The following is a 12,416-nucleotide window of genomic DNA, read 5'->3' as shown; positions in this document are numbered from 1 at the left end:
CCTCTCTGTCAGAATCAAACCAGTGAATGACAGACTGACAACGCCCTCTTGATGTCACCGCTAGCACCCACGTGACTCTCATTAAACATCACCATAGCAACCAAACAAATGAAAACCCAGTGATCATCAAAATTCAATACATTTAATTATGGCTCCTACACAGACTGATCCCAATATCAATAGTATGGATAACAGCATTGGTATTGGGATTCAATTCGTACTAGTACAACATTATGAATTGATTGTTGTGGAAAGTAAAAATGAATACAGTGAATTGGTCATTAAATGTGGTCAGAACTAGCAAATTGTTGATGGTTTGTTACATAAGTCATGTCACACTGCTCTTTTCTACATAAGCTGCCTTTATAAAATCAGTATCTGATCAATACCAACATTTTTAGTATTGCACGCCATTAAAGGTGTGTGACATCACCTGTACTCAATTAAGCCACGCCCACATAAAAATAAACCTTCACGTTTACACGAAAAACACAAAATCTCGCAGTACAAAATAATCTACAGCCTACTGCTGTGACTTTGACAATCATATTAGATGGAATCACTGAAAAGTTCATTCAATTCTGCTTTCAGGTCTTCCAATGTCTATCATAGGAAAGTTGTGGCTCCCCGTGTACTTTGAAATGAAAGATTCAAGTCGCACAGATGTCACAGTGCCTTTACTGAGATCACCGAGTCCATTTTAGCTAATCAAATCAGCAGAGTCACAATAGACATCAGCTGTAGTCCAATCGCTCTAATTGTGGAGGCAGCTTGTGAAAGGTTTTGCTGTCTGCCGTGAAACACTTCGAGATACGACAGTCCACCGCAACTATTTTTTCACGAATAATCACAACAATTACAGAATTACTTTTCTTACTTTTTTTAATCTCTAGCAGAACATGTGTTGTAGTTATTTGCTCTTCCGTGACATAAGCGGCTGCTGTCTGAAATAACTGATTGAAATCATGGAGCGTCTAAATGATGGGCAATTGCCCACACTTCTCAGAGGTGGAGCTTTTAAAGCCTGCCTCTACCTCTTAATGATTTGCAAGAGGAAGAAAACACACACACACACACACACACACACCATCATCATCATCTGTAAGACAAGATTAACCTCGCTACCGTTTTCAGTACTGTGAAAGTAAGATGCATGCAGACGGGCAGGGGTGGACGCTGCTCTGGGGGCTCTCGCTTTGCGCGCACTGCGAAGCGTGTACACTCCTCACCTCATCTCATCATCCGCGTCTCTAAACCTCCCTACACACTCTCCCGCTCTCTCTCTCTTTCTCGTTCACAGAAGCTATTTTAACTTTGCAAAGACGACAGAATTTCAGTGGCCAAATGGCTTATTGAACAAAGCGACCTTCAAATTTATAGAGGAGAGAAATTACGATACTGTGGCAGGCGGCAGTGGGTTTCTTTTTTTTTCCCCTTTTTTTTCCTGAGCGATTGGCCATTTCTTCAAATGAGAAAGTCTGAGAAATGTCTTTTTCTGTGGGCGACACCATCAGCATCCGAGCCATAATGTACAGGCGAAAACAAGCCAGTCTTTGCGTCCTTCAAACAATATCTGGATTGACGAGAACTCAGAGGTAAGGAAAAAATATGTATAAATCCTTAAAGCGTAAAGAACATTCTTCGGTTATTTGTTAAAAACTGCCTTTTAATAGTGTGCGTTTTGATCTGTTTTTAAGGGTTTTATTTTTATTTAATTGTCTACAGTAAACTCTGTGCACCCAGACGGTGCTTTTACGTGAATACACATGTTCATGTTTAAGTTATAAATAGAAATAAGTAATGAATATGTCGCACTGCAATGTATTCTGTGATGGAGGATGGAGGATGATGCTGATGAAGAACTCTCCACACAGTTTCCACCTGCGATTGCTGGACCAAAAAAAAAAAAATCCCTTCCTTTTCTTTGTGTGTTTTTAAGTGAGAAGTGCTTTTGGCATGAAGTCATCAAGTTATTCTGTGACCTCCTACTGTAACAGCGCCTTTTGGTTCTTTTGTCCCTCTGCAAATAGACTAGAACACTTGGCCAAAGAATGCACCAGGGTCATTTTTACCTCATAAACATAAACAAAGGGAACCAAAGTGATGATTCTGTGTGCATTCAGGATATATTTTGTTGTTGTTGTTATTATTGTTGTTGTCATGCATGTAGTTAGTTATGGTTTGAGGTACTCTAGCAGCTCTTACACAGTTATAGTTATATCAGAGATTTAGTAGTGAGGGCAAAATAAGGGGGCATACAACAGGAGTGCAAGACCATGCACTCTAACCCACACACTTACACACTTGCACACTCAACACACCCGCACACAAAAACTAACATTACTTCAGATGACTTAAGCCTAACACACACCAACATTAAATCAAGTCATTATATGTGTGGTTTTGCTTTTTGCGGCAGGTCCCCAAAATGTGCCTGTGCAAACAGATTTATGGCCCCTCTATGAGTAACACACACACACACACACCCACACACACACACACACACACACACACAGATAGAGAGACTGCCCCCTCCCTCTGATCTACCCCTGGTGCCTTTAATAATTGGGGTAGCACAAGCAAAGTCAGGCCTGATCTCTGCTTTAACTGCTTTAATAGATGGAACTGGGAAAAGTGGTACGTTTCAGCTTCCACCTTGTCTTGTTTTTATTGTTTGTTATTTTTTTGTATTTTTTAAAAGGAGATGATTCTCATTCTGTTACTGTACATTCATTCATCTGTCTATCTTCAGAATAACGAGCACGTTTAGAAATGAGTGCTACAGACTAGAAACAACCTAAATGTTGCTATCATCTGCTAATGGAGATTGTGATCAATAGGCAACAACAAAGGCAACTTAGCCAGAGCCTGCATCTCATAAACAACAAAACACTCCAGCAGAGGCATACACGGCTGCTTTTTGCAACGCCCAACCAGTGAATTATTCAAACACGTAACAGAGATGGTGGATTAACATACTGAAGAACACTTTAAATCAACCAACAAAGGTGTGGAAGACAGTAAGCCAGATGATGAGCTCAGGGGCTTCAGAGGAGCCCCGACTTCTATGTTAAAGGGAACTTGCTAAGGGTTTAATGCTTTATCAGCTCACAGATAGACATGTAGACAGAAGGGACAGCAGTGGCTGCTGTAAGAGGAATAGGCTTCAGATTAATTTCAAGTGGATTATGGCATTTTACACAGTCTCCTTTGAAGATAATAGTTCATAAAAGGATCAGTCAACATGGTGTTAAGTCAGTTACTTCACTTTGTCATTTTCTGTCTCCTAATCTGTCAGTGGACCTTCACGTGCTGAGGCCGGGAGTAAGATTCACTGACAAATGTAGCCTATGTTGGTATTTGCATTTTCAGCAATAAGATCTCGTGCATTATCCCGATTTGTGATCATCAATAACTGCCGGGCGCTACCTTATTATGCATATTATATGCCAGCCGCTGCCTCTAAATTAAATTACAGGAAGATGAAGTTGTTGTTGTCGGGTGCAGCGAGCAGATCTCTACATGCGGTGCACAGGAAAAGCTGTGAGAGACGCAGTCTGGATGGAACGGATTGGTAAACGTGGCCGACGGATGAGACACATTGGTATTCAGCTGCTCTTCGCCGCCGGCTGAAAATGCCCACGCTTGGCTTCAGGGTCAGAGGTCCAAGGTTGATTGGCAATGGGCTGACATGGGAAAATTGATTGTGCTGACTGGAGTCTAATGGGGTTGGAGCGCACAGACGTATCAGCGCGTCTGACATGTTAGCAGTGCCACAGCCTCATTCTTACCCTCACGCACGTGTATTCTTACAGGTTGTTCTCTAATCTTTTAACCCCTTGTCAGACACCTCTGAGATGTCTTACACGGCAGCACACAGGCCCCCTCTTGTGCTGTCGCTCTCATGCTGAACTGTTTCCCTTGCAACAATGATTGCTCTGCCTCATTCGCTTTCAGCTATACCTCCCAGCTCCTTACGACTCCATAACCTCTGCTGCCCGCCAACATGCCCAAATGCACTCGACCAGAGAATAGCACAAAAGTGTGATCTCTCTCTCTCTCTCTCTCGCTTTCTCCCACCCATCTTCTCTCTCTGTCTCTTTGCTACTCTCCCTTCCTTTCCAAACACCTCCACCCACTCATACACACGTTTATTTACTCACAGCCGCACACGCACAATACACATCCTCCAACAAACAAATGCGCGCACATTAATAAACACACAAATCTGTGGTTATTTCTTCAGCATTTATCATCACCCATACTGAGTTGTCTTCGGCTTGCACTAAAATTGTCATGGTCCTGGGTCGTTGACCCAGCGTTTTGTGTTTTGTGACTATTTCCCTCTGTTCTAGTTATTCTGTGTCCTCCCCCCTTGTGTCCGGTTCGGGTTCTAGATTTCCTGTTTTACTTTGTAGGTCTGTGTCTCGTTATGCCCATTAAGTTCCAGCTGTGTCCCCTCCTGTGTGCCATTTCCTCATTACCTGGTGTGTGTGTTTATAGTTGGTGTCTGCCTGTGCTCCTCGTCGGCTCGTCTGCACTCATCCGTGTATTTCTGCATTCATCTGCGTTCCATGGTGTCCTGTCTCTGCGTCCCTCTGCCCCGCACCCCCTTTGTACGGTCTCAGGTTTGCTATTTAGTTTCTCCCAGTTTAGGTTTCCGTTTGTAAAGTACTCATACCTCGTTGCCTGTTTTTGTCACCACCACCTTTGTAAATAAAACATCACTCGTATCATCAGTTTGCTGCATCTTGGGTCCTCCTTTTCCTCCACACCACACGGCTCCCTCCGCCAGCCGTGACAAAAATACTGTATTCACACTTTAATTCCTGTTTGCAGCCAAATAACCCTTGCTCTACACCAGCATTGTGGCAGCAATGTATTTGCAAGGATGACAGCACCAAAAAGATTACTCAGAGCATCCCTAAGTAATGACACGAAAAGTAATCCGCTGTCAGCTCGTAGCTTTGTGCAGAGTGGGAGTTTTTACAGAAGCAAAAGCTGGGAAGTTTAGAGGAAATGTTTTTTTGGGCTGTGTGCATCACAGCCCATCGTATCTCGTTCCTCAGCCCACGTCAGAGTGAATTATTTAGCATTTATTTTTGCATTAGCTGATGCACTGGTGTGTTTGGACACAAAAGAAAGCAAAATGTTAATTTGTGTATTAGACTCCACCATCTGTCACAAAATCTTGTGTACCTTTTTGGAAGATGAAAATCCCATTTAGCCGTTATCGGAGCAAATTCACTTAGTGACGCAAACTTTGTGTTTTTAACAAAAGAATAGCTGTAGTTTTGAAGTTAGCTGCTAATTGTTTTTGGTAAATACGACAGATTTTTGTCTGTCCAAACTGATTTTTGGTAATGTTACTTTTAACGGGGAAAAATGATCCCGTCTGCCGCTGTGATTGCTGGTCTGATTAAATTTACATTTGCTAAAATTTTAGTTAGTTGGTTCCAAATGAATTAACAGCAAATTCAATTGACTTTTTTATGTTACTCTAGCTTTTAATGGACTCTGTTCAATTCTATTTCATTTATAGAGCGTCAAATCACAACAACAGTCACCTCAAGCTGCTTCCTCCAGGACATATAGGAAGGAAGGGGCAACCTCCCTAACTTGCCTCCCACTCCCACATAATGATTAAATGCAGAGTGGTGTATAAACACATAGTGAGTAATGAAAGGGGAATGAAGAAGAAATACACAGTGCATCGCGGGAAGCCTAACCCTAAAAGTAAAGAGGGTGTTTGTCTCCTGAATCCCAAACTGGGAGCCTGTTCGACAGAAGAGGAGCCTGAAAGCTGAAGGCTCTGCCTCATACTCTACTTTTAAATATCCTAGAAACCACAAATAAGCCAGCAGTCTGAAAGTGAAGTGTTCTGTTGGGGTAATGTGTTCTATGAGGTAGAGTGCACTCCAATTCATCTGGCAGATTTAGTAAATGTAGCGATGACATAACCCCAATAACTACCTCCCACCACCACCATAAGTTGTATACCCAACCAGTCACTGGTTGAAGGGTACATACAATTTCACTCAGCTGAGGTTTCATTCAACTTTGCCTTCAACAGAGCCTACTCACTACTATCCCATTGAAGCTCTCAGGCTTGGTAGCTGTCCCACATGATTATGGTAATCGCAGCTGTACTTTAGTATTAATGCAGTCGTGATTTATTGATGTTAAAATGCTATTTGTGGCCCCTTTAAGTCTTGATCCTTTGATGTCCTTTGACATCACTTGGACATGGGGTGTGTTATGTAACGTTTATCACTCACTCCCTGTTGGAACCAATTAATATAAAGCAGTAGAAATACTAAAATATAAATTAACTTTGTGTCCACAAAATCTGCATGGATTATTCATTAACCCCACCAGGGAGATTACAGCTGATTTTCAGCAATGCTTGTAGCTGTCAGGGCTGCTAGCTGTGGATTTTTGACACTTAAGCACACATGGGTCAGAGAGCATCCTGCTGCTTAAACAACAGCACGTAACACACACAACATCAGCATCTAAAGTATTTGGCAATCCCAGGGCCGGCTCATCTTTTTTTACAAGGTACTCACACTATCTGACGAACTGAAGAAGTATGTGATCCCCAGGGCTATGCGCGGACCAAAAGGAGCACTGGCATGGAACAACAATGTCAGCATATTCAGACGCAGGAGGTCCAACAGGGAGGAACCATGAAAACTTTGCTGGCTGTCCAGTGCTTACAGAGCTTCAGGAAATCTGGGAGCATGGGGCTTGTGTTTTATTCATGGCGCAGAAAACATAAAAAGGATAGCTAACAAAAATCCTACATCGAGGTAATTTGAGGAAGCGAAAGAAAGAAAACTGCAACATATAAAGTAAATAAGGGAAGGGGAGTCGGGGAATCTGAGAAGGAAGTGATGAATACGCAGCAAATTAAAGAGTATACAGAGTATAATGAGGGAGCTGTTACATACAAAGCATGGATGGAGGAATAAAGAGAAGAAATGTTAATAGAAAGAGTCTTTAGGTGATTCTAAATCAGTTTCCCCTCCAGGAACCTGAGTATGTTGGACTTTTATAGGGGCTTTTGTTCTTTTGTTCTAGAGTTTATTCCAAAAACAACTGCCTGTTTTGAGATGAATTATTTGTCAGAAAAAACAAAAACAAAGCCTAAATATTTTCACAACTTCTCCTGATCATCTCTCATCTTTCTCTAAGGGAGGAATAAATGTATGGCACAGAACACAAAAGCCTACACAGTATGAAGAATTAAACGTTATTCTAATATGATCACCAGTGCTTTACAACCACAATCAATCTACAAAGAAAGTACACGAATCTTCCGTGACATTATTAACCTATGAACTGACAGACTATTATCCTTATCCCATCACCATAATGCCAGTTTGCATTTTGTGTAATCTTGTTGTCTTCAATTGGAAATACATTACCTTCAAGCATTTAGAAATACGCCAGCAAGCCAGATATACATGATTGGGGTCAGGACCCCCCAGAAATAATCTGCTCTTGGCATTTCTATTTTAAACGCAGATTAATCAGACAAGAGTTCAGGGTGCCGACTGGGAGGCAGAAAACTCTGGACTATTTTTGCAGTATAGAAATAGCTGGGAAGGGGGGAAGTTTGTAATTTGGTTTGGATTGCTTTTTAGGACTGACTGAGGCCTATAAGTCTGGTGTTAAGTATTTGGTCCATCCTCTGAAGCTCACACTTTTCTTAGCTTTGCACTGCATGATTGGCATCAATATTATACCTACATGTTTATAATGCTAATAATCAATGTTGGCTTCAGTATTACAAGCCTGTAGCTATTTAAGGCTGCACATCTGCAGTATACATTCATGGCAGAATCCCAGATTTTTAAACAGATATAACAACTATATTTATATACATAGTTCCCGCTCCTAAAATATAGATATAGGGAAGCCAATTACAAATGTAATTTATGTCTGGATATAAACTTATGAGAAACTGTTTATTAAAGTATAATATTTAAGAATGTTAAATTCAAAACCCACTTCTAAACTGCAGGTTTATACACAATCAAAATAAGAATTATTTTAAAATCTGCATTTACATGTATCCAACTTGGAGTCTACTCAAACACCAGGTAACTCCTGTTAACACGGGATCATTATTTGCTCCCTAACTAATGAGGCCATTTAAGTCTTTGGGAACATTCTGCATGTTCCCTTATTTCTCAAAGGGTCTCTACAGTGAATGTATCCACATGTTTGATTTGGCACAGATTTTATACCATATTTTTTCAGGGGGGGTTGTGACCCCCAGAAGCAGTAATTCGTGTGTTCGAGTGTAAGATGAATGTGTGAACCACTATTATGAATCATCACAATACAGTTACAGAATACTAGCAAGTCATTTTTAATGCTCTACCCGCTGTGTTATGTCCATCGTCAACCGATTTTATTTATCGTACATTTCATAGCCGATGTGTAACTGATTTTAGTATAATGAGTCATAAATTTATACATACATGGGAGCCTTCTGAGCTTTATATGGGTAGGAGGCCTCAGCTTATCAGGATCAGACTGTGACAGTAATGACACCCCAATGATCTCTATAAACAATGTAGTGATAAAAATCAAATTAGGTGGACAGAGAACACATGGACACTGATGGTGGAGGTTGATATTTTTAGTAGATGGAAATTTCTATGATGTACTGCTGTTAATACTCCAGTGTGTGTGTGTGTGTTCATGTTACTTTATGTGTCTAGAGCAAGGAAGCAAATTAAACTTAATTGAGTCGTCTGCAGGGTGCACCTCTCGACAAGCAGAATGTTGTAAAATTTGTTTCTGCTGAGGAAACGACAGCTAAACTTTGATCTGATGCGAGCGAGATTTGAGTAACTGCTACCTGCTGGTACATGACAAATAAAATTCTCCTTCCAAGTTTTCCACTGACTCTAAAAACGCTCCCCGTCTCTATTGCTGTTTCTTTTTCCTCTAGGTCTCAGAGTGCTTAATGCCATTAACTCCTTCACTGACATAAACCAGTCACCGAGGAGCCTCTTTCACATCACTCTTTCATCTCCCTGCTGTCACCGAGAAGCTCCTTCCACTTTTTTACCCCTGCTGATTATGGAGAATCTCAGTGAACTCCAAAATCCTTTGCTGGACAAAAACAGTAAACACATGATCAATGGTTACGGAGGAGAATTCCCCAACAATCATTATCAGGAAAACATTATAAACTACTTTGCTGGAGGAGGAGGAGGTGGAGGAGGTGAAGGTGGAGGAGGAGGAAAAGTGAGTAATGGCAATGCAGTGAGCGGAAGTTACAATACCAACGGGAAGGTGAAATCCCAGCAGTTTTTGGATGCCACCTCGCTACATCTGGCAGTAGAAGCCTTCTACAGACCCAATTTCATCCTATACAAGGAGGACAGTGGCAGCATTAAGGCTAAGGAATACAGAAATGAGTGCTGTGAGACCACCTTCACTGAGAAAAAGGCAAAGGAGGTGTCCAACACAACAGGGGCAGACACGCCCAGCACGGAAGAACCCCAGACGAAGCTGCTGGAGGACGGCGAACACATCAAGATCCAAACGGTTTCCTATGAGGTGGAGGAGGAGGAGTATGTGGAATATGAGGTAAGGGCAAAAAATGCATTCAGCATGGAAAGACAATGCATGATAGAAAGCTTGCATTATTTTAGATACTTTTTAAAATTTGCTCTGTTCTTAACAAAAAGCACGTAGAACTAAAATTAAAATAGAAGAATCCAAAAGTAATAAAAAAATGAACTTGTTTAGCGCCTTTCAAGAAACCCAAGGGTGCTTTACATGCTTTACAAAAGTATATAAGTAAACAAAAAGGCTGGAGGGTGAACGCTTTGTTGAAGAGATTATTTTTGAGAGGTTCCTTAAGAGTTCAGTGTGGGGTGTTTCAAAGTTCAGATTACAGAGAGTTCCAGAGGGTGGGGCCTGCCACACTGAAGGCTCTGTCCCCAGAGGTGTGGAGGGTGGTGCGTGGGACAAAAGCAGGCCCATTGCATTAGAGACTGTTTGTATGGGTGCAGCAGGTCAGATAGGTACCGAAGGACCAGAATGTTGAGGGATTTGTAAGTGAATTGTACCGAATAGTACCATATATATAATATTTTAATATACATATAAATTTCAGTTCAGTCATTCATAGACGCATGTGCAGTTTCGTAGGAAAAACCCAAAGCAGGCAGCTAATGTGGGTGTGCATGTGTTTCTGTTAATTGACAGCAAGCTTGCTTGTATTCCTGTGGTAGATCTGCATTTATATCATCACACCAAAGGATTGAGCTTAGCTCCTGGATCAGTCTGCCATTTTTGCTAAACACAAATCCATTTGATCCACTGACCTTGGCCTCAATTCCCAACTCTTGTAAAATTCGTTAGATAATAATAAATCACCCATGTCTGCCTCACACAGGAATATTAGGTACCACAGCTTTAGCCACAGTATTTTCACTCTCAACCGACATGACCAATAGCACAAAGCACTCCAAAGGATTTAGGGGATTGGACTGATGGAATAGGGTGTTAAGAGTCGACCAGTGTCCTGCAACGCTTAATGGACTGGCTGCCACACACCTGAGTCCACTAGAATGAACCTGGACTGCAGTGATAAACATGCAGCTGCAGAAATGCTGCGTGAAATGGGTATATATAGCTCATAGAAATAGAAGCTGGGGAAGGGAGGAATGTAAATGATTAACTGAGCTCATCCTGGCAGGATGAGCTGAGGAAAAAATTTGATGTGCAAATGTCAAGAGCAAATAAAATCCAGATTTTCTGATGTGAAGGTTTATTCCATTGTAGTTGTAGATTTGCACACAAAATAAGAGCGAATACATGAGTTACAATTCTTACTGAATTCACACAAAGTCTCTATTCATAGACTTCTAGAGGTTCCTTTTAACCCACTCAAAGGTTAAGCGAACACATTACCATATAGTTCATATTTTTCCACACACTTCCTGTTTAAAAATGAACAAGTGCTTAAAAAAGCATCATCAGGCCCCACAGCCAGATTTGAGATGTAAAAGAGGCAAATACACAGTGGGACTCATTATGTAGCCTCCCAACAGGAGATCATTGACACCACAAAGTGTGTGGTGTCTCTACCACCAGGCCCACAGTCTGACACAATGTGCAGAAGGAAGACTAGAATGCCCCTACACTGACATGCAAAAACTCGTCTGTGTCTACCATTCGAAACACTGCCATACAGGATGTATTTGCAATGTAACTAGCAAACAGCTACCAATCAATAGCATATTGATTTGTTCTCTCATGCAAAAAAAATACACATCAGTAACTTGCACAGAATGCAAGTTACTAGTTTTTGTATTCTTCACTGCCTTTGCTAGCACTCTGCTATAGTTTTTATGTACTTTTATTCCAAACAGTAACCTGAAAGTCACAGCAGGACTGTGGCTATGGACAATAAAAAACACATGGATTTAGCTTATAGGTTGTAAAAATAGATCCAATATCAAAGTGCCTTATAACTTAATTCTGTCTAAAGGCCTTAAAATGGGAATGGGTCTATGGAACGTATATAGGAAAACCGCTTTTTGACTTGACCTTTATATAAACACCCTCTCTCTAAATTTCTTACTTACTTTATTGGCTTAGTCAAATTTGGGTCACACTGAATTAAAACAAATTGAGCCTATTTTGCAAGTCTCGGCCTTAGTGTGTTTCAAAATGAACGACTATCTGTGGTAGGAAATTGTATGCTTATTGGCTAACAACTTGCCAGTATCAAGTTGTTAGCTCGTGAGCATGCAGTTTTCAGTCAGACTAGGGCCTCCTCGTCATGTAATTTCTTTTCATTGTTTCCAACCAAGATGATGATGGCAGAAACTCCCATATTGAGGCTCCAAAACCGATGGGTAATATCACAGCACCTATACCCACCTTTTATACAGTCTATGATTTTGACTCCCATATAACAGCCCATATAAATCCCATATAAAAGTTTGTTCTTTAGAGATCATAGCAGAAACTCAACAGGGTGCCTTTAATGACCCACCTGAAACTGAAAATCCTAAATCCTAAATGTGAAGAGGTACTAGATTATTTTGTGTAGCACATGTGGACTTTTAAGGCATATTGTGAAATATGATACAAATACAGTTTGCCTAATGTAACACAATTTTATTTGTTTAAAGCATAACATGGGTGCCAATTTGTGTGACACTCTGCAAGCGCTGCCATATATTACCATCCTTTGTTTTAGGCACTAGGTCTTACATGACCAATGCTCAACTGATCCAAAATCCAGCCTCATTTCCTTTCACAATGTAATTACAAAGAAGAAGAAGTTTTCCTTTTCCTTTTTTTTTTTGTTTACTCCACATTGACTTTTTGAAGTTTTTAATCCTTTTATCTAGTCTGCTTCTCTTTATTTGCAG

At 40.9% G+C, this 12,416-nt stretch overlaps 1 protein-coding gene across 1 annotated transcript in view; it reads left to right on the top strand.

Annotated features, from left to right (window-relative positions):
* Positions 1 to 1,092: 1,092 nt before the first annotated feature.
* Positions 1,093 to 12,416, top strand: part of syndig1l (synapse differentiation inducing 1-like) — a 39,650-nt gene continuing 28,326 nt past the window's right edge. The window contains exons 1-2 of the mRNA XM_085247472.1: positions 1,093 to 1,595; positions 8,969 to 9,612. Coding sequence (XP_085103598.1) covers positions 9,100 to 9,612 — 513 coding nt within the window. The 5' untranslated portion in view covers positions 1,093 to 1,595; positions 8,969 to 9,099. The remainder of the gene's footprint in view (positions 1,596 to 8,968; positions 9,613 to 12,416) is intronic.

The sequence above is a fragment of the Mchenga conophoros genome, linkage group LG15 (assembly GCF_057382185.1).
Source record: "Mchenga conophoros isolate Kocher_MC1m ecotype Shallow Benthic linkage group LG15, M_conophoros_male_GT1.1, whole genome shotgun sequence".
Classification (NCBI taxonomy): Eukaryota; Metazoa; Chordata; class Actinopteri; order Cichliformes; family Cichlidae; genus Mchenga; species Mchenga conophoros.
Note: the sequence above shows the minus strand (reverse complement) of the source record. Positions and strands in the feature narration are given on the sequence as shown.